The sequence below is a fragment of the Trachurus japonicus genome, chromosome 4 (assembly GCF_045865225.1).
Source record: "Trachurus japonicus isolate A0001 chromosome 4, Traja_1.0".
In the NCBI taxonomy this organism is placed as follows: domain Eukaryota; kingdom Metazoa; phylum Chordata; class Actinopteri; order Carangiformes; family Carangidae; genus Trachurus; species Trachurus japonicus.
The window spans coordinates 10,954,389-10,977,807 of record NC_140910.1 but is presented as its reverse complement, the minus strand read 5'-3'; the positions used below and the strand labels follow the sequence as shown (position 1 = coordinate 10,977,807).

Sequence of the window (23,419 nt, the reverse complement as noted above, 5' to 3'; positions counted from 1 at the left end):
TGCCAAGGAAAATGCGTGTGAACGGAGCAGCTGACAGTATACATGTATGGCAGGGGGAATGTGGCTGGCCATAACTTCAGTGGCCGGAGCACTGGTGGTGAGGATTACAAGACAGAGGATTTGACCACAGGAGTTACAAGGGACTACAACGACTAACAAACAAGTGAAAAAACAACGTAACCTGTTCTTAGTTTGATTACAGAGGCTATGATTGTAACATAATGCTGCTTATCAGGAAATACAAGCCACATCCACATCCCCTGAGCTCATTATTTTAACAACATGTTCTTAAGAAGGGCTCCTATCTGATCAACGCAGTTATCATGGAGGACATTTCTGATCAGAAACTTTATTTTTCCTTTCCAACAGCTTTGGTAACATTGACAGATAAAGAGAAGTACACAGACAGATGGAAATTATTGTTTAGAAAATGAAGTAAAATATAGGGCTGCTAGACGTCCTTGTATGGTTTATCACAGGGCTGTGTCGTAGCCAGTGTCATCATAATGGTTCTATCAGAAATGGCTGGTCCTGTCTCCTTCAAAGTAGTAACACAGAGAAATATTTGTTTACCTATTTGTGTTTGTCGATGTTCTCTCCTGATAAAAGAATCTCTGGTACTTTTTTTAAGGAGGCGGTGGGGGTATCGAGTAACATGTTTCAAATTACTCATCACACTGTAAATACATCAAGTTGTTGGTGGGTGGTTTATATGTAGAAGTCTATTTTTCCAGGTCTGATTCTTAGAGCTGCTAACCACAGTCTTCAACCATCAAGCCGCCCTGCAGCTCTGTGGGCTTTCTGAAGAGCTGGAGGAACTTGTTGCAGCCACTTTTTTCACTTCTGTTTGCCTCCACTAATCATCAATAACCAGAGAACTGTCATCATCCAGACTCTCAAATGCAGTTTGCTGTCTGAAGATACACAATGTGACGTGATGTTTTGTGCATGTACGTGTGGTTTTTGTCATAGCAGGTCCATTTGATTTTTCCATGTTAATTGACTAGAGATGATGGGTGGTTGCCAGTTTTTGTCTGTGGTTTCAGAGAGAGAGGGGCAGGATTACAAGTTTCACAGTTTTGTGGCAGTGTGCTGTGGAAGGAGCCAGATTAGCATCAGAGCAGTTGGAATTCAAGCCTTATCTCTCCTCGGCAGGGCCCAGTCTGGAGAGCGGTAGATGAACTAGCCCTGGGTATGCTGCTGCCGGGGGACAAACACTGCTGCCTCGGTTACGCTCCGCTTAACAACTCGATTAGCTCGGTGCTGAAACTCGGCCACGTCTGGGTTAGCATCAGCCCAGACGTGGCCGACTTGTCTGTGATTTCTTCTTGCATCAGGACTGTTGGTCCTCGTCAGTAACAACACTGCACCAGCACCTGCCCTGTAAAATGGATTTACATGATGTGGATGGCCTGGGTGGAGCAATGACCCCCAGGTCTAAATACAATTTCACATATTTGCAGAGCAAATTGATTTAGGACAAGTTTCAGCTTCAGCTTGAATTAATCCATTGTGATGCAGCACACTGGAGTCATTAAGGTTTTACGGGTTTCATAACAGCTAACCATTCTTACAAGGAAAGTTGTTATGACAGCTAAGTAGTTGTTCCTTTTTTTTTTTTTTTTTTTTTACCAAATATTGGGTCTCTGTTTAAAACTAACCATCCCAACTGATCTTGCTCATCCAATATTGGTGCTTCACACTGCTGTTTTCCATGGTAAAACACACATGTTGGGGCTTTTCCACAACTCTGTTTCTGTGGAATGAGGACTCTGGTGACACAGCGTCCCTTTTCCAAGCCTTGTTTACTCATCTCTCCATAGTCAGGAGCACCAAGAAAGGAGGGAACAGGGGTGAGACAGGGGCAGAGGATGAGATGGAAAGACACACAACTTGACAGGATAAACAAAACAAAAATGGTGAGGAGGGTGTTTAGGAGGGGTAGTAGATACTACATCCCTCTGTCATTTGAGAAATAGGCATTTGTTCCATTCAGCTGTCTGCAGGGTAGATCATCTTTGTTAGGCTGCTTTCAGCGCTCATGCCTGATCTTGCCATCAGGAAGCACAAGCGCACACACACATGAACACACAGGGAGAAAAGGAAAAGAAAAAGGTAGGGTGAAAGAGTTGACGAGCTACCAGCAAGCACTGATAAGCTGAGTGCTGTACCCTTTAAAAAGCGCTCTTTCCAACACAAACATCTACATGTTATGGTCAGCGAGTTCTTCCTCTAATGTCAGAGGGCAAAAATATAAACATGTATCCGCGAGTGCACACACACACACACACACACACACACACAGGGCTTGGTCTGTGTTTGTCTGCCTGCTGCTCACCCACCTCACTGGGCCCCATTCCCACATGATGTAGTCATGTTAACAGTAAGACCTCGACATCTTGTCTTCTCACGCCTGCGAAACATTTTCAGCTGAACTGTGAGCAACGGTTAATGCGCAGCTATGACAGAAGCCAGCGCAGCTTCTCCACATTAATCAGTAGCAGTGGATTGTTGAGATTTGAGTCAGCGCCACAATTAATCATTTATCTCCGTTTCCAGGCAGTTTTTTTTTTTTTTTTTTTACTTTGGGCTCTCGCAGCACATTATTGTTCTCCCTCTAAGAGTCGTCTTCAGGCCTAATGTCATTATGTGCTGTAATCCCACTTTGTGCTTCTTGTGCCTGCACACTATTTTTATCAGGAAATAAAAATAGCTGTATGTTCTGTATAGCAACCATGTAAGAGGCTGTTTCAACACAGGACAGTTAGAGAAATGTGTCAACCAGGGTTTCCACCAGTGTATTAAAAGCCTGGTGGACTGACAGGCCTTAGTTGTTTTTTGGTTTTTAGTGCAGACAGTTGATATTATTTATTTAAATTGTTTATTTTTGTGGTTGGTTGAACAGCATTTCAAGAGTGCAATCTTAAGACTATATGGTATCTAAATATGCTACATAGATGTGACATGATTATGGTAATATTTTCAAATTTCTACACTAACATTGATCTTAAAGCCTTATGGAATCACTCCTTCTAAATTCTACCTATTAATGAATCTGTTACCTACAGGGCCCTGCCATCAGTCCATGGTCAGGGTCAGGCCCCTGTCACAAAAACACACGCTTGGCCCCCGGTGGGCCGCCCTACCACCGGGCTTAACAAGTTTTCTAGGGGGAACCCTGTGTTAACTAACTGCGTTGTGTTGTTTGGATGTTATGCAATAGCAGTGCGCAACAGCAGAAACCGGATCTTAAGGGGGAAAAGTTCAACGTTTCTGGATTCGCTTTCTTGCCGAGAGCTGGGTGTGAAAAGATTGACAAAGCTCACATGTCCGTCTGCTGAATCTGAAGCTGCCACCACTTTAGCTTAGCTCTGCACAAAGACAGACTGGGAACAAGGGGGAAGTGGCAGGTTGTGTCATCTCCGTAAACAAGCATATTTTCCAAAAATGTGGAACTGCCCCTTTTTTTTCGGGACGTAAACAGTGAAATGAAAATGCTGAATTAGCTCACTGGACCCACCGGGTTATGTGTAAGGAGGCGTCATGATCCCCTGGAGGGTTTTTAGTGGAACGTGTGGGTGTGGGAAACTCCTCACTTGGCCCACAGAGTATAAATATAACATGCATACAGTCACACACATCGAGGACTTGGAGAAGACACACACCCACACACAATAAAACCAAGACATCCATACTGCCTTTTTTTCCAAAAATAGTTCCTCCTCAGCTCAGCTTGTCTTTGTCTGCCATGTGTTTTCCCCCCATCCCATCACTCACTCCCTATCTCCCCACATCCATGTTTATACGTCTCTGGGGGGCCCGGGGGTTCCAGCGAGGGTCTGGTTAAAGAACATGGCATGCTAATGGTTTGGAAAGGATATGAATAGAGGGGCGACTGGAAGGCAGCCACGGCTAAAATGACACACAAAGACACAAGCACTCTCTCATTCTGCTCGCTTTCCATTTTACATGATCACACTCACACGTCTGTGTGTGATTAGATTTTGTTTGGCCGCTGGTGTCGGTCCTTATTGAAGCCTTGGCAGAAATCCCACATGAATGTGCCACCTTTTATTGTCTGTGGTTCATCTCCATTCAGAGGTTTCTTCTTTCAGTGGTGTACACTTACTATTCCTCCGCTGCGTGGTGTGCGCTTCGTCTGATACGGAAGATTCATTTAAGATTTATAGTCCTTTTGTTTTCCCATGAATCACAGCGATAGAGGGAGTGATGGGAAAGCTGCGTCTGGCTTGGTTTGATTTAAGGAATCCCTGTGTCACTTTCGCAATAATAACACCCCCTCTCTGTCTCTCTGTGCCTCCAGGACCTGTCCTGCATTGATGACCTCTCGACAAACTCTCTGTTCTCCTCTCCGGCTGACTCACTGTCGGAGTATGCTGATGCCCAGTCCTTCATCAGCACGGATAACCTGGACACAGTGCCCACCCTCTGGGACGTCAACACTAGTACCACCACACCAGCACAGAGCCAGCTAGAGGTCAGCAGCACACACACACACGCATGCACACATCATAACGAGAAACACTAGTTGCCAAATCAACAGCTCATCTTACAACTATTATGCAACCCAGACTTCTTTTTTTTTTTAATCGCATGTGTGGGTGTACTAGGGGTAGACGTCAAGCCCCAGCAGGCCATGATCAGATTGTCCCGCTTTTTCTGTAAACATTAGTGCTGATGTCTGCGCCGTCCCCACTTGGGATCTATGATGTAGCAGTGTTCATAGTCATTCCTCTCAAGATGATCCACACTACAACTGTGTTTGACCCAGGGTTATGGGTTTTCTATACTGAAGATAATTGTTTTTTTCCTGTTAACATTTCATTTGATAGCATGCAGAACAGGACAGACACCACTGTTGAAAAAAGGGATGTTCCCATGTTAGTCACCCATTCGCAGCAGGAAATTCTTCTTAAGTTAGCGTATTATCTAATTTGAAACTAACAGTTAAATGTTAACAGTCTCTTTACCAAGAAAGGATGGGTAAAGCAAAAGCTGAAATCACCATAGAAGTATAAAATAAGCTCTTGTCTGTTCACATTTTATTATTTAACACGCTCAAATAATTATAGTCTGACTCTGAACAGAGAAGAAATAAACATTGGGGGCAATTTCCTCACACGCGCTTGTCTCTATATTTTTTTAAAACTTGCAAATTCAAATCCATTTCAGTCCTTTGTTTATTCTCAGAACATAATCAATGCTGAAATAGATTGATTGACTGACACTATGAGGAAACCAGCTGTTCCTACACTGCAGCCAAGTAGCATCTCTAAATTAGTGACTGAGAGACACATGAGATTCTGTTTTTAATTATGTTTTTTTTGGGTGCACTGTAGTGCATCATGGTCTCCAAGCTGGTGACCTGATGAGGGAAACGGTTTTAAATGTTGTTCCGTCATCCCTGCCTGTGTTGCTGCCGCTGCGGCCTCTTTGAATTAGATGGTTTTGAGGATATCTTTTTGATTTGAATCAGAGCACATTTATTTCTTCTGCCTACTGAAAGCCCTTTATGTTTTCCTTTTCATTCTGCCCTCATTTCATCCATTATGTTTCCCAGACACATACAGCTTTATCTGCCCTTTTTTTGTTGTTGTTGTTGTCACTGGCTTTTCACCGCCAGACAACAAATTGCATTTTGTTGAGTGCTGTGCTGCCATCAGACATCCACGAAGTGCCCACATGCATTTACAAACAAACATATACGCACACTCACGCAATGATTTCTCATGTTTTTTTGTTGTTGTTACTCTTTGCATTTGTTTCTCTAATGCATTTTTGTTCTGTGTCTATTTGAGTTTATATTTCTTCATTTTATGTTTTGTTGACAGCAGAATGGCACCAGCAGGTTTCATGGCTTGGCCAGTTTGGATGATATAACTGCTATTATCAGCACCCCACCTTTAGGAGGATTCCAGGTAGCTGCACCAACCTCTGCAATCTGATGTTGAAATGAAACCAAGCTCTAACTCGATGACCCTATTCACTGGCAGCAGCCGGTTAACACAGAGATATACAGACTGTGTCGTAGTTGTTATTGCTCCATGTGTTTGCAATACAAGATGTGCCTGAGACTGTTTTACATAGAAACATAACATGGCACTAATCTAAGAGTGACGGTCACATTTTGACAGTGTAGTGCATGAAGGTATGTGAAACTGTAATGCCTGTACCTTCTTTGACCAGTCTTACACAGATGATGAAATTATTGCATTTCCCTATACATATTGCATATACTGGACATTCACTCATGTGCACATTGCAAAGGGAACAAATAAAAACATGTAAAAGCACTGCACTCATCTGTCAAAATGGGACCTTTCTTATTTCTAACATGCATCTGTCTTGCTTGAATATGTAAAGCACTTTGTGTGCACCGTTGCAAACAGAGAAAGCCCTCTTTCATTCCGCTTTAGCTGGTTTTATGCACATTGTCATTCCCTTTGTTATTTTATTCTCACTCGTCAATATTCCTGGGATAAGCAGTTCTACATGTGCGGCACTGACTTCTTACTAACCGCTGACCCGCCTCTAACTTTCAGCCACAGTTGCTTTGCTAAATCGTCTTCACCTAAGCTGAATCAAGAAAAAAAAACAAAACAAGAACAATTCCCAAATGCAGCTGTTAACGTTAATGGGAATTACATTTTCTGCATTTCCAGGCTCCGAGAACCCAAGCTCCCCCAGAGGAGGAAGAGGAGGCTGAGGAAGAGGAGTCGGAGGAATTGGGTCATGTAGACACATATGCTGAATACAAACCTTCAAAATGTAGGCCTCTAGACTGGATGTCGACGTCACTTACCTATTAAACGTTTTTAATCTTTCTGAATACAACACTACACTCAGCTTGCTGTTAACATCCTCTCCCTCCTTTAAACCTGTTTTCAGCCACCATAGGAATTTCTCATCCTGACATAGTGGTGGAGACCAACACACTATCCAGTGTCCCTCCTCCCGACATCACATACACTCTGTCTATCCCTGAGTCAACTATCAACAGTGGCTCGCTGTCTGCTCTGCAGCTAGAAGCTATCATCTATGCCTGCCAGGTACGCACACTTGTTCAACATAAGGCAGTTGTTCATTTTGGAACTATAAATGATGAAAGTTTTGATCACATTAGAAAACTTTGCTCGTCTTTGTGCTCCTTCAGCAACACGAGGTGATCCTTCAGAACCAACAGAGGGCAGGCTTCCTGATCGGAGATGGGGCAGGAGTTGGAAAGGGACGAACTGTGGCAGGAATCATCCTGGAAAATTTCCTTAAAGGAAGAAAGAAAGCACTATGGTAAGACATTTACTGCTCCTGTAGACCTGATGCAGCGACCTTCAAACAGGCCTTAAGCTAAATAACAGCTGCAGTTCCTCCGGTTTGCAGCAGGATTGTGCTCTGTTTCCAGTTGTGTGCCCAGGCCTTGTGTGTGCAGTAACCGGCTGAATTACTGACTTTTCTTGTTCTTGCCCTCAGGTTCAGCATATCCAATGACCTGAAATTTGATGCAGAGAGAGATCTCAAAGACATAGATGCACCGACTATTCCTGTGCATGCCTTAAACAAGGTGGGTCCAGGTGGAATTGGTGTGACAGCCTGAGAATACGTATTTCTCTCTTGGCAACAGCTTCAGTAATATCTGCATCAGAGGAGAAAATGAGACAAAACTAAATCATATTCTCTGATTGAAAATGTTTGTATTTGCAGATAAAGTATGGAGACACAGCTACCTCAGAAGGAGTCCTGTTTGCAACTTACTCTGCGCTGATTGGAGAGAGCCAGGCAGGAGGGCAGCGGCGGACAAGAATTAAACAGATCCTGGACTGGTGCAAGCCAGACTTTGATGGAGTTGTATCCTTTCATTTCATAAATGTCACATGTTTCATCTGTCCAGCACAGAACTGACATTCACATTGCTCCATCCTGTTTTCATTTTGAACACCCCCACATTCAACAGTGGTTTTACACAAATTGTCACCGCCTGCCTGCCTGTGTTGTTTGCCCTTAACCTTTCACCATTACAGATTATTTTTGATGAATGCCACAAAGCCAAGAATGCCACATCTACAAAGATGGGCAAGGCAGTGCTTGACCTGCAAAACAAGCTGCCACGGGCCAGAGTGGTGTACGCCAGTGCCACAGGTAGGCTGACAGTACGCAAAAACACACGCTCATGTACATGCAGAAGGCAACACTATGAAGATTTTAAAATGTATTTCTTTCCTTCCTGCCTCAGGTGCCTCTGAGCCAAAGAACATGATCTATATGAGCCGCCTGGGAATCTGGGGTGAGGGCACGCCCTTCAGAGTCTTTGATGACTTCCTGCACGCCATCGAGAAGAGGTTTGGAGAAAATTCACTGCAGAGAATTATGTTTTCTGAGAGCCTCTCACTCAATGTGGATACATATCTTCATATTGCCCTGCTTACTGAAAAATTCCTTACAATCAGTTTTCAGTCATGGCTGGTTGACCTGTGATTGAATCATGTTGAATAATTTATAATGCAGAGGTGTCGGTGCCATGGAGATTGTTGCCATGGACATGAAAGTGAGCGGGATGTACATTGCCAGGCAGCTGAGCTTCTCAGGGGTATCTTTCCGCATCGAAGAGATCGGACTGGACGATGACTTCAAAAAGGTCTACAACAAAGCGGCGAAATTGGTGAGCATCATGCCTCTTACGAATGAGGATTAGCTGCTGATATTGTGTCTGTACAGTATATGACACTTAAAAAAGCACTCAACTTAAAAAAAAAAACTGACTGTGAACATCTGGAATCTGTGTCCAGTGGGCGGAGGCATTGCAAGTGTTCATGCGTGCAGCAGATGAGCTGGGCCTGGTCAGCAGGAAGTCACTGTGGGGGCAGTTCTGGTCGTCTCACCAGCGCTTCTTCAAATACCTCTGTATCGCTGCCAAGGTCCGCTGCCTGGTGGAGCTGGCCCAAAAAGAGCTGCAGGCTGGAAAGGTCAGTACAGCACACTCTCGAACACTGACACATGTCACATGAATCTAGAAGAGAAAAAATAATCAGAGGAAGAAACAAGCAGGAGATTTATGTTTGTACACTACAAGCACAGAATCCTATTTGGGATGTTATGATGCTGCATAGTGACGTTATTACTTTGTCTTTGAATCAGTCAGATTCCTAGTAAAAATGTTGAACTTGTGTGTGTTTTTCCCACCACAGTGCATCGTTATTGGCCTTCAGTCCACTGGAGAGTCTCGCACTAGAGAAGTCCTGGATGAGAACGATGGGCATCTCGACAGATTTGTTTCTGCAGCAGAGTGAGTGAAATAGAAAGTGCTGTCTCTTTGTTTTGTTTTTTCAAGGTTAATAGGATTATTGGAGAGGGTATTCACCAAAAATAACTACATGTTTGAATGGCACTGTCTGAACGGTGAAATGTTCACTCACAGTTGTAAGATTTTAAAGAAGACAGGAAGATTTCACATTGTTTTTACCTGTCTGACACCTTTGACCCTGTTTGAATGCTTTGACTGTTAGCTGGAGGCCATATCAGTCTGGGTTTCTTCCATGTTTTTGTTGCTTCCACATAGCCTAATGACTAAAAATGATAAGTATTCAGACCATGTTTAAATCCTCGCCATTTATTTTCAATGAAATCTGGAAGCTTCTTAAGTCATCAGCAGCTATTTAATCAATGAAAACAGCTCACTGAAGAAAAACAAGACAGGGGGAGTGGTGCTCTTTGTTTGACCCTGAAGCTCACAGCAGACATGCCTGAGCCGTCTGAGTGTGTCAAATCACACATGTTCATCAACCCGTCAACACCTATCACTGACAATGAGGCCATATCGGGAATGTACACAATCTAAATGCCTCAACGACTCTGTGTTGCCCCGATGCTGTTGCTGTCAAAATTTAAGGTTTTTTCTCCTCTTTCGTTTTGCTTTAGGGGGGTATTCCAGTCCCTTGTAACAAAACATTTCCCTTCAGAGAAGCAGAGGAGAGAGAAGGCTCCAGGGAATAAGAGAAAACGTAAGTGAACAGGATGCATTTGTCACAGCATATCAGCATGTGGACTGTTAAGTACTGTGCCCATATTACATTTATACACTATTACTGTATGAAGCCAGTCAGCTGACTATCAGACATTTTCCCTGTAGTCGAAATTGAACAGTTTATAGAGTGTTGATTGTGTATTTATAGTTAGGCATATCTAGTTGTATGCGCTACATTTGCATGGCTAATTCGTCAGGTTTTGGCTTCAAATATTTTTAAGGAGCAAGAATACAAAACGTTCACATGTTTTGAGCTGCCTATTGTTTCCTGGTCTAACTATCATGTTCTTACCAATCAGGGAAGCCTAGAGGTCGCCAGACCAAAGCAGCCAAGCACACAGTGGACAGCGGCGGCGTGATCAACATCACTGATGACAGCAGCAGTGACACTGATGGCATGGATACAGACTCCAACTCCTCACCTGACTCCCTGCTGGACAATGATGATGTCATCTTTGTGAACCACACTAGCTTCCAGACAGGTAGAGGGAGGGGGCACCTTTTTTCCCTCAGTTTATGTTGTCAGAAGGAATCATCTGTGAGAGGAGGACTGAGCAAAATCAGATGCAGAAGTCTCTCAGTGAATAATATATATATACAGTGTGTATATATATAATGTATATATATAACTGTGAAACAATCTTCCAATGTTATTTTTGTGTCTTTCGCCCGCTAGGTTTACAGAGTTAATGCCCTCTCTGCTTTGTATTCACAGCAAGGATAGAAGAAATGAAGCAGGGCCTCCTCAACAAAATATCTGATCTGGGAAAAGAACTACCTCTTAATACCCTGGATGAACTCATCGATAAGTTTGGCGGACCAGATAAAGTCTCAGAGGTACAGACTTTACACACTCCAGTGCCAGTGGGGTTTACACGTTCTTCAACCGTCGCCACCCCCTACAAGTGAACAATGTAATTTTTTGTCTGCAGATGACTGGTCGCAAGGGTCGTGTAGTTCGGCGTCCTGACGGCAGTGTCCGTTACGAATCACGGGCTGAGCAGGGTCTTACCATTGACCACATTAACATCAAGGAGAAAGACCGCTTCATGGGTGGAGAGAAGGTCAGATAAACATCAAATCGATATTAAATATCTTTCAAAAACATGCAGCTTTCTAAACATTGTTAATACAAATCTTCAACAATAATCCAAACCTCACTATTTTTTATTTTTCCAGTTCGTGGCAATCATCTCAGAGGCAGCCAGCTCTGGGATTTCCCTGCAGGCAGACAAGCGAATAAAAAACCAGAGGCGCAGGGTCCACATGACCCTGGAGCTGCCGTGGAGCGCAGACAGAGCTATTCAGCAATTTGGTGAGTCAAGGAAATGAATCTTACAATGAGCCTTTCAGAGGGTAAAGGGTGGGATAAATGCTGTATCATATCATTGTTTTAATTCATATATTGCTTCAATGTAATTTATGAGGATGGACGATGTGCTCATGCCTTCAGTGTTTGGCAGAGGTTTCATTCAGAGGTCATCAGGGATATTAATAAAAAAGTGTATGAATAATTTCTTTCTTTGAAGATCAGGAGAGGGTCACTCCACAAACTGTCTAGCTTTATTCCTCACTCTCATGTTTAGGCCAAAGGTTACCAAATGAGGACAAATACCGTCTTGTCTCAGTGAAACGCTGCTGGTCATATGAGGCTGCGATGGTACCAGTTATTACACATGGCATGCACTAAACGTTTAACCTTTCACACTGAAAACAGTTCAAGTTGTTTAATCCATTTAACAACTTTCCTGCATTTCTTTGCTGCGAGTGACATGAATTTAGAAGAATCCATTCTCTGTTCCTGTCTGCAACACACACACACACACACACACCATTGGATGGATTAATTGTCATAGTAATTATCAAACTTCTTAAATAAGACTTTTCCATTAGCAGCTGTTCTGCTTTGTATGTAACGGTGGATTAATGCTTATATATGCCAGAGCACACACTGTACAACTACACACACACAGTAAAAGTTATTTTCTCAAAAGAGGAAAAAAATGTTCCAGAGGGTTTTTCTATGGAAATGAAAAGACTTGTTACCGTTCGGTCAATAACAAATTGCTCAAGCCTGGCTTCATCCATGAGAGCAAAAATGATCTCAGTTATTTGATATTGCAGATCCCATCATGTCATGGGGGATATCCCCTTCTTACTTTGCTGTTTGTGGATATTTATCCTGTCTGTCAGACGGTGCAGCATGTGTTCACATGAAACCAGTAACTTGTTTTTGTTCATCTCTGGTGTTTTTTTGTACGTTCTGCTTGGTTGCTGACAGCACGAAAATCTGTCAAAACCACAGCTGTTTCACATAAAGGGGACATCTAGATAAGATGGTGTGAAATCCTTTTCATATGACATATGACATAATAAGCGTCATCCTGTACCGCTGGTCTGTCATTTCAAACCTTATCATAGTATAACTTCACACGAAGACAATATTTTCATTCATTTTCATTACGTGTGTGTGAGACAATATCACTAACATGACTCTGGGTGCGTTGTTGTAAAAGTTGTATTGGGATTTTGTCTCATTGTCATCTTTTCTTTGTCCTCTAAGGTCGCACCCATCGGTCCAATCAGGTGACGGCCCCAGAGTACATCTTCCTCATCTCCGAGCTGGCCGGGGAGAGACGCTTTGCCTCAATTGTGGCAAAGAGACTAGAGAGCCTGGTAAATATAGCGGCTTTCTAAAAGTGTCTGTGTAAAAGAGCAAATTCAGTACACACATTCACACAGTGTTTTCCCATATTTCCTTTATTTTCCCTCTTTAACTGAGTAAAATCTGTGTTATGGGAAAATAATTCATTTCATCTTTTTGTCTGCTGAAGTGTGAGAGGAATTGTTCCACTGTAAACAGAGAGGATCTGTGTTTTATTGATTATTGATGCTCTGTGTTGCCATTTGCATCTTAACCCTGCTCTCACCCGCTGTCCGTCCTGTTTCGTGGGATGTTCCCCACTCTGGAGATTCTCTATAGAGCCTCTTTTATTGTCGGTTCCCTTGAAGTTGCATCAACTTTTCTCCGCAAACCCTCAAGAGATTCTGGGTCTTTCCCCTCTCCTGGCCCAGAACGGAAAACTGAATAGGCAGAAAAAAGCAAAGAGCTTGTCTGGATAATTTATAAGTCTGTGGTTATTTTCCACAATTATCAATGCATTTCAACACCAGCAGTCATTTATTTCCATAGTGACACAGCATGACAGTTCTTTTGGGAAAGGGTAAGGAGGGTGAGAGGGAATGGCAGTTCCAGGAAGTCGTTCCTGTGTTTGCCAGCTGCGTTCGGTAAATCTGCATCAAGAATAGGTCACATCTCGTCTGGGTTGCTGCCTGCCTGAACCCGATACAATACAATTGTGCACGCGCACGCCAAACACACACACACACACACAACGGTCACTCCAAATAGGCGGCTGAATACCTTTGCAATGGGCTGACTCCAGATCAGCAGTGAAGTCATATTTGGCGAAGGCATCCCTTTTTGTTTTGGTATCTCAAGGCATTTTTCTATGTGGGCAGAGCCAGCAGCTGGCTACGAGGCTGATCTGCTGTCGACTCGGCTTTCTCTAAACTTTCCTTCACTTCCTTCACGGTTCATTTGAAATCTTGAAAGCACTGAAACCATTAAACACAAGCCACGCTCTTCGGTGAAGAGATTGCGTTATTTGTCCGTCACCTTGCAAAATGTTTTTCTGAAGTCCTATCGAAGCACAGTAGGAAGCGAAAGAAAAAGTTTCCCTTCACACCTTAACCTCATTAGTTTCCATTCAGTCTCTGGACACACACAGGGCTGCGTACTGTCACTGTTTGATGAGTGTGTGTGCGCGAGTTTAGCCCATTTAAATCAGGTCACTGTCACTGGTTTAAATCCTGGGTTATTAAACACATCATGAAAAAATCCCAGAGTTATAACAGACCAATTTTCATTACATTTGCCAAATGGTGTCACATTTTTGGTTTCTAATCTAAATGTACCATGGATTCTGTTCTTCTCAATTAGCGTGACGTTTTGGCATAAGTCCACACCAATCTCCATTGTAATGTTAAATTAATTCTGTATTGACTGTAGATTGACCATATGGAAATCCATTTGTTTTTAGCCATCGAAGCTGTACTCTCTACTGTCTATTTTGAGCATTGAAGTCATGTTGTATAAGTGCTCAGACCCATTCAGAACAACAAACGCACATTATTATTATTATTATTAATGACTATAGTGCAATTCTATACTAATACTATCAATACTACCTCCAGTACTACTACTGCTGCTTCTGCTACTACTATGCATAATATCAATAATGATAATAATGTTGCTAATCTACTTTGCAGGGTGCATTAACCCATGGAGACCGAAGAGCCACAGAGTCCAGAGACCTGAGCAAGTACAATTTTGAAAACAAGGTAAGCTAATATAAGAAGAACCTGAGAAAAGTATTCTGACTTCAAAGGGTAAAATGTGCTTCTTTTTGTCATTTAAACAATTTAACCTTTTAGCAGTATATGGTGTCTGAGAGAATGTGTCCATCCATACTAACTGTGTTTCCTTTTGTCTTGCAGTACGGTACCAAGGCTCTGGATAAAATTACCAAAGCAATCCTTGGCCACATAGAAAACAAGGTGCCCCCTCCCAAAGGATACCCCGGGGGTGAAGCCATGTTCTTCAGAGGTCTGTATAAGCTTGAGTTGTCAGTGCTGGTGAAGCTGTACTCATAGAAGCTCATACATAAGTTTGATTGAGAGTGATTAATGAGTGAAACAAATATGTTTTTCTGTATTACAGACATGAAACTTGGAATGATGGATGTGGGCATCTTTTGTCGGGAGCCTCGCTTTGGGATCAGTACTGAGAAAGGTAAGGTACCCAAGAGGTATGCAGGCAACTTCAATGCCGCTATATCCAAGTTACCTACTACTAAATATACTGTAGCTGTATTTTGTGATCATCTGCCAACACGCTGGTCTGTGCTCTGTCTTTATCTCAGACTGCAGCATCACAAAGTTCCTAAATCGTATCCTGGGTCTGGAGGTCCACAAGCAGAACCATCTCTTCCAGTACTTCACTGATAACTTCGACTACCTAATTGAGAAGGACAAGAAAGAGGGCAAATACGACATGGGAATCCTAGGTATGGAGTTCAAACATGATAGCCCAAAAAAACATGAAGTATTAACACAGGAATGAAATCTGCTCGTACTTAAAAAATGTATAGATGAACAACAACTAAGTTCAAAATCAATTTTTATCACTAATTGTTGATGCACACTGACAATATCTGTTCTTTGTGTTTGTGACAGACCTGGCCCCAGGTAACGATGAGATCTATGAGGAGAAGCAGGAATCTTTCTTGACTGTCGGGAACCCTCAAGATGGACAGGTTGTCCTTTATAAGGTATGGACTGCATAACCTCATCTCGGGTGTATCAGCAGAGGGCTTTTGTGAGAGGCAGTAGCATCAGTATGTCATATCATAAGTCTAAAGCAGCTTAAAAAAATGAATTGTTGTGCAAAAACCAAGAAAAGATCACCAATGTGGCGTCAGCTATGTGGAGATGTGCGCAGAATGTTTTGGCCTCGAGAGGGGGAACACGCAGTCTGACGAGCGCAAGCATAATATAGGCCAAGGCTGTTCTTCCAGCGTCACACACCACGTTAAGCTGTGACCCTGTTTGCCATCTTTGTAATGGAGTGAGAGTTTGTTGTGCCTGCCAAGACAGCTTGAGCGTTATGAACCAGAAGTGATGTTATGAATATACATGATGGCCAAAAAATGCTAATCTTGCGCGCTTTCTTCTGAGTATTATCCAGTACGACTTTCAAACCGTTTGAAGTTCATGTTCAGTGGCAGCAAAGCCCTCGTCATTAGTTATGAAACATATACCAGTACTTATATTCTTAAATTCATTAAGATTTTCTTTTCTTTCATTTGCATATGGAGACACATGAGTCATGACACAATAGTAGAATTGTTGTATTCAGCCTACAGTCGAACAGGTAGTAGCAACCTCCGCAGTTAAATGTGTTTTGCTTTGATGGATGTCACTTTGCTCGCTGTATGACTGTGATCATACAGGCTTGGCCCAGGGCTAAGGAGCCGATGTAGACACTAGTTGGTAGGTGGGAACAGGATAATTACTGGTATTTTCTGCTTTTGCCATCAGCCGCAGGCTAACCTACATTTGACTTTTCAAACTTGGCAGCAGGGCAGAATGCTGCACAGCCAGGACCAGTTTAGCAAGTGGAGAAGAGAGTATTGGATACAGGCCTGGCTGTGGTAGACGATGAGTGTTACTCACATATACATCTGTATTACCGCATTTTTGGATTGCACCTCTTGACTACTATTTCTGTGTAAGAGTTCGTCTCACTCTAAGGGCTTTAGTGTTTTTGTTTGACTGGTTTGCTGTCCCTCATGCTTTGTCTGTGGGCGTTTTTGTTTTTTTCATTCTTATTTATTTATTTCTTGCCTCTATAGATCAGTGTGGACAGAGGTATGCCCTGGGATGAGGCCTACAACAGGTCACTGAAGCTCAGTGGTCCTGATGAGGGATTCTACTTGTCCCTAAAGGTGAGTCCATGTCATAATAAAAAACTCATACCTCACAGACTAATGATGTGATGACACGATACTTGTCCAGTCAAAGGATTCTTTTTAACGACAAACTCGCTGCCTGTGTGGCCTCTCTGTAGCTACGAGGTAACCACCCATGTGTGCTGCTGGCTGAACAAGGAAGAGGCAAGAACTTCATTATCTTCAAGCCCAATATCGGCAAGCAGACCCACCCTGAGAGCCTGGACAACCTGCACCAACGTTACCGGAAGGTAAAAGTCCAAAAGTCTCTAAATGAACCAGTCAGTATCAGTCTCTACGCAGGCATTTATTTTTCTTTCTTTACTCCGTTCAGGGAAAGTTTGACAAAAAAACAAAAAAGCGTGTTGTACATTTTCAGGAGTGATACATAATGTCTGCTAAAATGATTTGCAGTCACTGTTTGGATTATTTTTAGAATATGGAGTCAACTGCCCCCTTGTGGCCATGGAGGAGAGCTGCACAAGGCAACTTTACAGGCTGAAATAATAAATACAATATATCACAATATAAATATGTGACCGTGGGGATGATGAAGTCCCTTTACACTTATGTAGTTGATTAAAACCTAACCTGTTTTATCACCTTAAGTGAACAACAGAGTGATGATTAATGACCGGCTGAACACTGGAGCCATCTCCTCCTCTGATGCAATCTAGGGATTATAAATGAGATCAAAATGAACAAAACTGTATAATGACTTTGGTATCAGATTGGTGTCTTGAACTTCCAACAAAGTTTCTCTGTGATTGAAGATGTTTTTTTAAGTGGGATGACAAAGCTCTTGGCTAATTTTTTGGATATGTTTTTTTTTTCTTTTCCAGGTGACTCCGGACGAAGCCAGAGAAAGCTGGGAGAACCAGTTCACCTTCTCCTTCAAGAAGTGTAGCCATGCCAACTGGTAAGCAGGAATCCACAGTGTCCCATGGGATTAATGGCTCATTACATGCAATCAGGCTGGTATTCATTAGGCCTCAGTCAGGGTGGATTTAAGGTCAGATGCCATTCCCAAGGATTTACAGATCACCTGAGAATTAGTCATGAAGAAATAACCTGCTAGCCTCACATGTGGCCCCGTCACCAGGTGACCAGTTAGTGGTCTTAAAAATGTTATAAAAGTGCTCCTATGAAACAGTCAACCAACCACAAAAGTCTCTCCTGAAATAGGGATTTGTAAACTAAATAATAAACTAATTCTGCTGGTTGTATAAAAGATTTGACTTTGTGAATTCTCTGCCTTCTCCCTAGGAATGGGAAGTGTAAGAAAATAGAAGAAGGCCAGGAGTGTCTGCAGGGCATGCGCCTCCGTCAGTACCACATGTTGTGTGGTGCCCTGTTGCGCGTGTGGAAGCGCGTGTCCGACGTGGTGTCCGACATCACCAGCTCCAGCATCCTGCAGATTGTCCGCCTCAGAACGAAGCAGCATAACAAGCAAGTCGGTAAGTACATGCAAGGCCTTCTCTAAAAATGAAAAAGTGAACTGAGCGAGTTGTTTTGATGGTCGAGTGGGATGTCGTCTAAGTGCTGACTCGTCTTTATAACAAATTGAGGAAATGAAATTGATTCTCACTTTCCTAAGTTGTCTCCTCAGTGACCCCCCAACCCCCATGTAATAATCAGGCCTGGCTGAAACACAGAAATTGCAATTCAGCTTCACATTCATTCATTCATTCATTACTGTGCATCATGAGATGGACCACTCACAAAAGCACAAAACTGTGTGTACGTTACAGTGTGTGTGTGTGTAGGTGTGTGACATCAATTAAAATAGTTGGTGACATCTGGTTTTGAAAGGTGGAGGAGTGAAGTCTGAGCTTTTAAAAAAGGTAAAGGTAAACTTTATTTGTCCCGTAAGGGGAAATTAGTCTTGGGCCCATAGTGCAGCCTAGTTGCATACATTGGATGAACCAGGAGACTTCATTCACATATTCCATGTACTGACAAGACTTACAAGAAACATAGTAATCAGTTGTAGTTGGTGCTAGTGCAATAAAATTAAAAAGAAAACTTACTGTAATGAATAGAAATAAAACAACTGACTGTAATAAATAAGACCATAGTAAGTGATGAACAGTAACTGTGATAATAAAATGACTCTTCTTCTTTCCCAGGTATCAAGATCCCAGAGAACTGTGTGGCCCGCGTGCGCGAGGAGCTGTTGCTGATGGACGAGGAGGTGAAGAGGAGGCGAAAGGAGAAGGAGCAGCAGGCTGTGGAGCAGCGGCTGGCGGAGGAGCGCATGCGGAAAATGGAGCAGGAGAACAAACACCTCCTGGCGAACCTGTTCAATCCGAAGCCCATGCTCAACCAGTCCCTCGCTCAGTCTCTCGCGAACCCGAACCACCAGATCCTCAAACTGAAACTGAACCAAAACGCTCTGCCAAGGACACAAAGTGCGAGCCTCTCTCAGCTGCAGAGACTGCAGAGCCAAACCCAGTCGTCCTTACAGCCGCCCTCCCAGAACTTACCCCTGTTGTCCCTGCAGAGAAACCCCAACCAAACCCAGCAACGGACCCATAACTGGCCCAACAACCCCACCCCTACCTCCACCACCACCCAGCGCCCCATGCCCAACACAGTCAGCTCCACGTACCAATCGTATTACCCCCCGTCCTTCCTCTCCTCTTTTACACACCCCAAGAACCCATCTCTTCCACTCCAACAGGCCGCTCCCATCTTGGACCTGACCGTCAGCTCCCCCTCCCCCTCCCCAGACAGCACGGAGGGCGGGCTGAACCTGGACAGTCTGACGGAACACGCAGCGGCATACGGAGATGACTTTAATCTGGAGGCTCTGATTTCCCAGACTGCACCGAATGCCCAGCACGCTGCACAGATACAGCAGTCTCTTTTGCTAACACAGCAGCAACAGCAGCAGCAGCAGCAGCAGCAGCAACATCTGCAGGCCACACAGCAGCAGCAGCAGCAGCAGAACCACAACCTGCCCACGGACATACTAGAATTTTTTGAGACCATGTCTCCCCAGATCCCCACACAGAAAGCCAGCCCTTCATCCTCTACCTCCTCCTGCTCTTCTTCCACGTCCTCCACATCTTCTGTGTCAAACAACCTGGCTCCCCATGTGACCGCCGGCCTCATGAACTCATCCACCCTCATCCCATCGTCGTCCTCCTCCTCTCTTTTCTCCAACCCGCCCTCCTCTTCTCTGTTTTCCGGCTCTCCCCCCTGCTTCCCCAACAACTTTCTCATCTCCCAGTCAGACTCTCTACCCAACGGCCACTGCAGCTCTGGAGCTCTCGACGTCCGCGAGGCTCTCAACAGCATGCTACAGGCCGGGCCGGACCGCAAGTCTGTCATTCAGTACCGGCAACAAGACTAAAGAGCTTAGGAGCAGCAGCAGCTCGTCCCTTTGGGTATTTTTGTTGTTTTGTTTTGTCTTTTGAAGCAGAATGCGTCTTGTTTGCTGCTGTCTAAGATCGCACCCCTCGGACCTACTCCCTCCCCCCCCTCAGGGCCTATAGTCACGTCACTGCCTGTCCTGCGCTCTGCTCACCCTTCTCTCCACCCACCTGTAGCATTCACCTGCTTGAGGCTGTCGAGGTGATGGCGGCTCGATCGATGCCAGATTTCTACACCAAAGTGTGTCCTCCACAGTGAAAGGCAGCTGTTAACGGAAAAGTGAAAAGAAAAGAAAAAAAAAAACATGTGATGACTGTATTTTATTGAACACATGAGCTGTCCATACAAAAGCTCATTCGTTGAGGTGTGGAAATCTTTAATAAACCTCCAGCTGCTGATTTTTTTACGAGGTATGATCGGTGAAGTTGCTGGAAGCTCTAAACGCCTGTCACCAATTAACATCACATCTTCAGACTTTGCTTTACTGTTACTTTGCTTCACGGCCATCCGTCATGGCTAAAAGGCTGTATGCAAGGCTAAGTTTGAGTGATACAAAAAGATAGTTAAACTGGAAGATGAGAGGAGAAAAAAAACACATGAAATCTTTTAGCTGATTAGCCATGAAATGCCTCAGTTTTCTGTTTTTTTCTTCTTCTTCTTCATGCTCCCTCTTGTTTCTCTCCCTGCTTGTATGAACACTAGTGTGAGGATAAAGGGAGAGGAAGAGCAGTCTGCTGTTGCAAACAGTGCCTTTGGAGAAATCTATAAATGCAGTCTTTAAAAAATCCATGTAGCCTAATGTATAGATTTGTACTTTTGAGCGTTGTTTTCATTTTAATTTAATAAGGTGTATTTCTATTTAACTTTTAGCCCCCTCAGTCAGTCATAATTTGTATTAAGATATCGCTGGTGGTGGGTTTCACGGAGAAGCCTCCATTAGGCCTGTATGCGCTCATTTAATTGTCTGTGGGTCTGCGACATTGTGCTAGGACGTCAGTATGGCACAGAGTGTTAAGCAGCATGGATAAAAATTGTGTCCAAATATTATATCAACATTTTTTTTTTTTTTTCCTAACATGGACAACCTTTAGCGGTATGACTCCTGGTTTGATTTGACTTTGAATTTCTCAGGAAAGTCTCAAGAGGTTTATTGGGTTGCTTTGTGTGTCATTTCGACCAACATAGTTAACAAAATATTTGTTTCAGTCTTTAATTACAGTGGATGACAAAGAATTTACCGTCTTGAGAATTGGAAAAGCCTGTCCTGGTGTTGTAACAAAAGCTTCACTTTGATAGTAGCAGCGAGTCTGGTCACGTCTTCTCGAACGCTGCTTTCAAGCAAAGTTCAAAAATATGACAAACATCTGATCACACGTGTTTCTATTTCAGGCATTAAGGCTATAAAAACATGAAACATGTAGACTTGTAAGGTTCACTGTGTATAATAGTTCATTTTTAAAAACCTGTGAGATCTGGCCGTCTTTGAGTGACAATGATGCACTGTTCGCGACAAAATGCCAGAATAAGTTCAAATGATCAAAAAGCAATAAAACCATATTTTACATTTGTGATAAAACAGAAATGCATAAGTACTGTTAAAGCTGAACAGGCATAGCTTTACTGCTACCTTTGCATAGTATGACTCTTCTTATTTCTGTTGTCCTTGGTTAAATAGGTTCTGAAATGCATACAACCTTTGTATAGTAAGTTTCACGGGATGAGCGCAATGCGTTCTTGATGTTTTAGTCATCGTTATTATAAAAGTTATTGTTATTTATATTTAAGGGATATTTAGATTTTAGATATGTTATCCTGCTTATTAGAATAGTTAACAAAATGTTTGGTCAGGGAAGTTTCTAGTTTTCAAGATTACTATAAAACAAATTCTATTATAACCTGCCACCAAATACGATTGCACTGTTCTGTACTGCTGTACAGTGTCTGGATTTATTTCTGCTCATTTCAGTTTTGCTCTTCTCAAGTAGAATTGTTTCTCCAGCTTTGTCGGGTCTGCTCCAGACCTTCGTCAGGCCTTCAGTTCGCAGAGAGATACCAAAGTATTCCACAGACACCCCTAAAGTTAGATATCAGACCTTTTATCAATCTCAGGAAGAAACCTACAAGAGGTGTAACAGCGGGGCGTTAGCAGAAATATATCATTTCCCCTTACAACAGTGGTGAATCTAACCTATACATGTGCTGTTTTTTCTTAACTTTGTGCTGTGACTCTTGCTGTATTTATGTTTTAGACTTAATGTGATGGGTTTGTCATTTGTCCTCGTGAAAACGTCAGTGATTCTAAATGTTTATGCCTTCTTAGGGCAAAGATCAAAGGCTGTTTCTTTGTAAGGAACATTTATTTTTCTGTGGACATTTTTATTTTTTATTTGTGTTGCAGTTGTTGGACATTTAATTCCTGTTAAAGCTGATGGATTGCTGAGTCAATTTGCACCCAGGTTATACTGAAACGTGCAGTTGTCCAATCTGTCCAAGCCTTTAGACCTCCCTTAGTGCAACAGATGTTTAGGTTCAGGTTTGGACTGACTGACTCACCGTATCACAGATTCTTGTCAAGGCTTGTTTTTTTTTTTGTTGTTTTTTTTCTCCCAGCATCAGAAAATAGCATGTTTTCCTTGTACCTTCATTAATTTTGCTTTTGAATATTCCTCATCGGGCACATTCCCAGACATCAGTCTGCAAAAGATTTGCCTTCAATTCTGTGTGTTAAAGTCACAACAATAAAGCTTTATGCATCTGAGGGATATGGACCGCAGTTATGGAAGAAAAGGCTTTTTTCTTTTATTAGTGTAGTTAGGCCTTTTATCATTTTATTATCAGTTTGCACTAAGAATGGCATAATCAAGTTACTGTTCTCTTGTTGGTTATGATTGAGCGTTGCAAGCTTGTTGTGTTTCTGATCTTTAATGGATTCCTCTGTGTATACTGTAACCATCTCTCTTGTTTCTCCACCGTTTGCATATTATATAAATGTTATCACTCTCAAAATAATTTATTGCTAACAAAAAATGAAACAAAAAACATGCTACTGATTGTATTGTTATTGTATTTTTAAACAAAGCCTATTTTTTCTGTACAAAAGAAACTGTGTTCAGCACTTTTATTCTGGGTTGTGCTTTTGTTTTCTATATATTTATAATTTAGATCCAAATGTATATATTGTAAAATTTGTGCCTTTCGACTAATTCTTTAAAAAGGTTTTCTACTTATTAAAGGAAGGACTATATGAAATTGCAATCTTAACTTTGTAAACAAATAAAAACTTGAAGATTGCTGAAACCGAGTGTCATTTGTTCATCTGGGTTGACCAGTTTCACCACACCCAGTTTACGTAGTTTAGGAAATGACTCCTTGCAGGTTAATTGTCTGTTTATGTAAGAGGAGGCAGCACGTGCCTGGACCTTGGACAGTAAAA

General features: G+C 42.7%; 1 protein-coding gene across 6 annotated transcripts in view; it reads left to right on the top strand.

Moving 5' to 3' along the window:
• The window catches only part of sbno2b (strawberry notch homolog 2b), a 61,669-nt gene extending 38,386 nt beyond the window's left edge, over positions 1–23,283 (top strand). For 2 of the 6 annotated variants that reach the window (XM_085773873.1, XM_085773878.1), the window contains 28 exons: positions 4,325–4,498; positions 5,856–5,939; positions 6,684–6,789; positions 6,910–7,070; positions 7,175–7,308; positions 7,489–7,579; positions 7,720–7,863; positions 8,037–8,154; positions 8,249–8,354; positions 8,521–8,674; positions 8,802–8,978; positions 9,201–9,298; positions 9,931–10,013; positions 10,336–10,518; positions 10,752–10,873; positions 10,969–11,100; positions 11,216–11,351; positions 12,600–12,712; positions 14,369–14,440; positions 14,597–14,705; positions 14,820–14,891; positions 15,022–15,165; positions 15,335–15,429; positions 16,513–16,605; positions 16,728–16,859; positions 17,451–17,527; positions 17,875–18,065; positions 18,738–23,283. In XM_085773873.1, coding sequence (XP_085629999.1) covers positions 4,325–4,498; positions 5,856–5,939; positions 6,684–6,789; positions 6,910–7,070; positions 7,175–7,308; positions 7,489–7,579; positions 7,720–7,863; positions 8,037–8,154; positions 8,249–8,354; positions 8,521–8,674; positions 8,802–8,978; positions 9,201–9,298; positions 9,931–10,013; positions 10,336–10,518; positions 10,752–10,873; positions 10,969–11,100; positions 11,216–11,351; positions 12,600–12,712; positions 14,369–14,440; positions 14,597–14,705; positions 14,820–14,891; positions 15,022–15,165; positions 15,335–15,429; positions 16,513–16,605; positions 16,728–16,859; positions 17,451–17,527; positions 17,875–18,065; positions 18,738–19,966 — 4,530 coding nt within the window. In that variant the 3' untranslated portion in view covers positions 19,967–23,283. Of the gene's footprint in view, positions 1–4,324; positions 4,499–5,852; positions 5,940–6,683; positions 6,790–6,909; positions 7,071–7,174; positions 7,309–7,488; positions 7,580–7,719; positions 7,864–8,036; positions 8,155–8,248; positions 8,355–8,520; positions 8,675–8,801; positions 8,979–9,200; positions 9,299–9,930; positions 10,014–10,335; positions 10,519–10,751; positions 10,874–10,968; positions 11,101–11,215; positions 11,352–12,599; positions 12,713–14,368; positions 14,441–14,596; positions 14,706–14,819; positions 14,892–15,021; positions 15,166–15,334; positions 15,430–16,512; positions 16,606–16,727; positions 16,860–17,450; positions 17,528–17,874; positions 18,066–18,737 lie in introns of all 6 variants that reach the window. The other 4 variants (XM_085773872.1, XM_085773875.1, XM_085773874.1 and 1 more) reach the window with 2 other exon arrangements.
• The last annotated feature ends 136 nt before the right edge of the window (positions 23,284–23,419 follow it).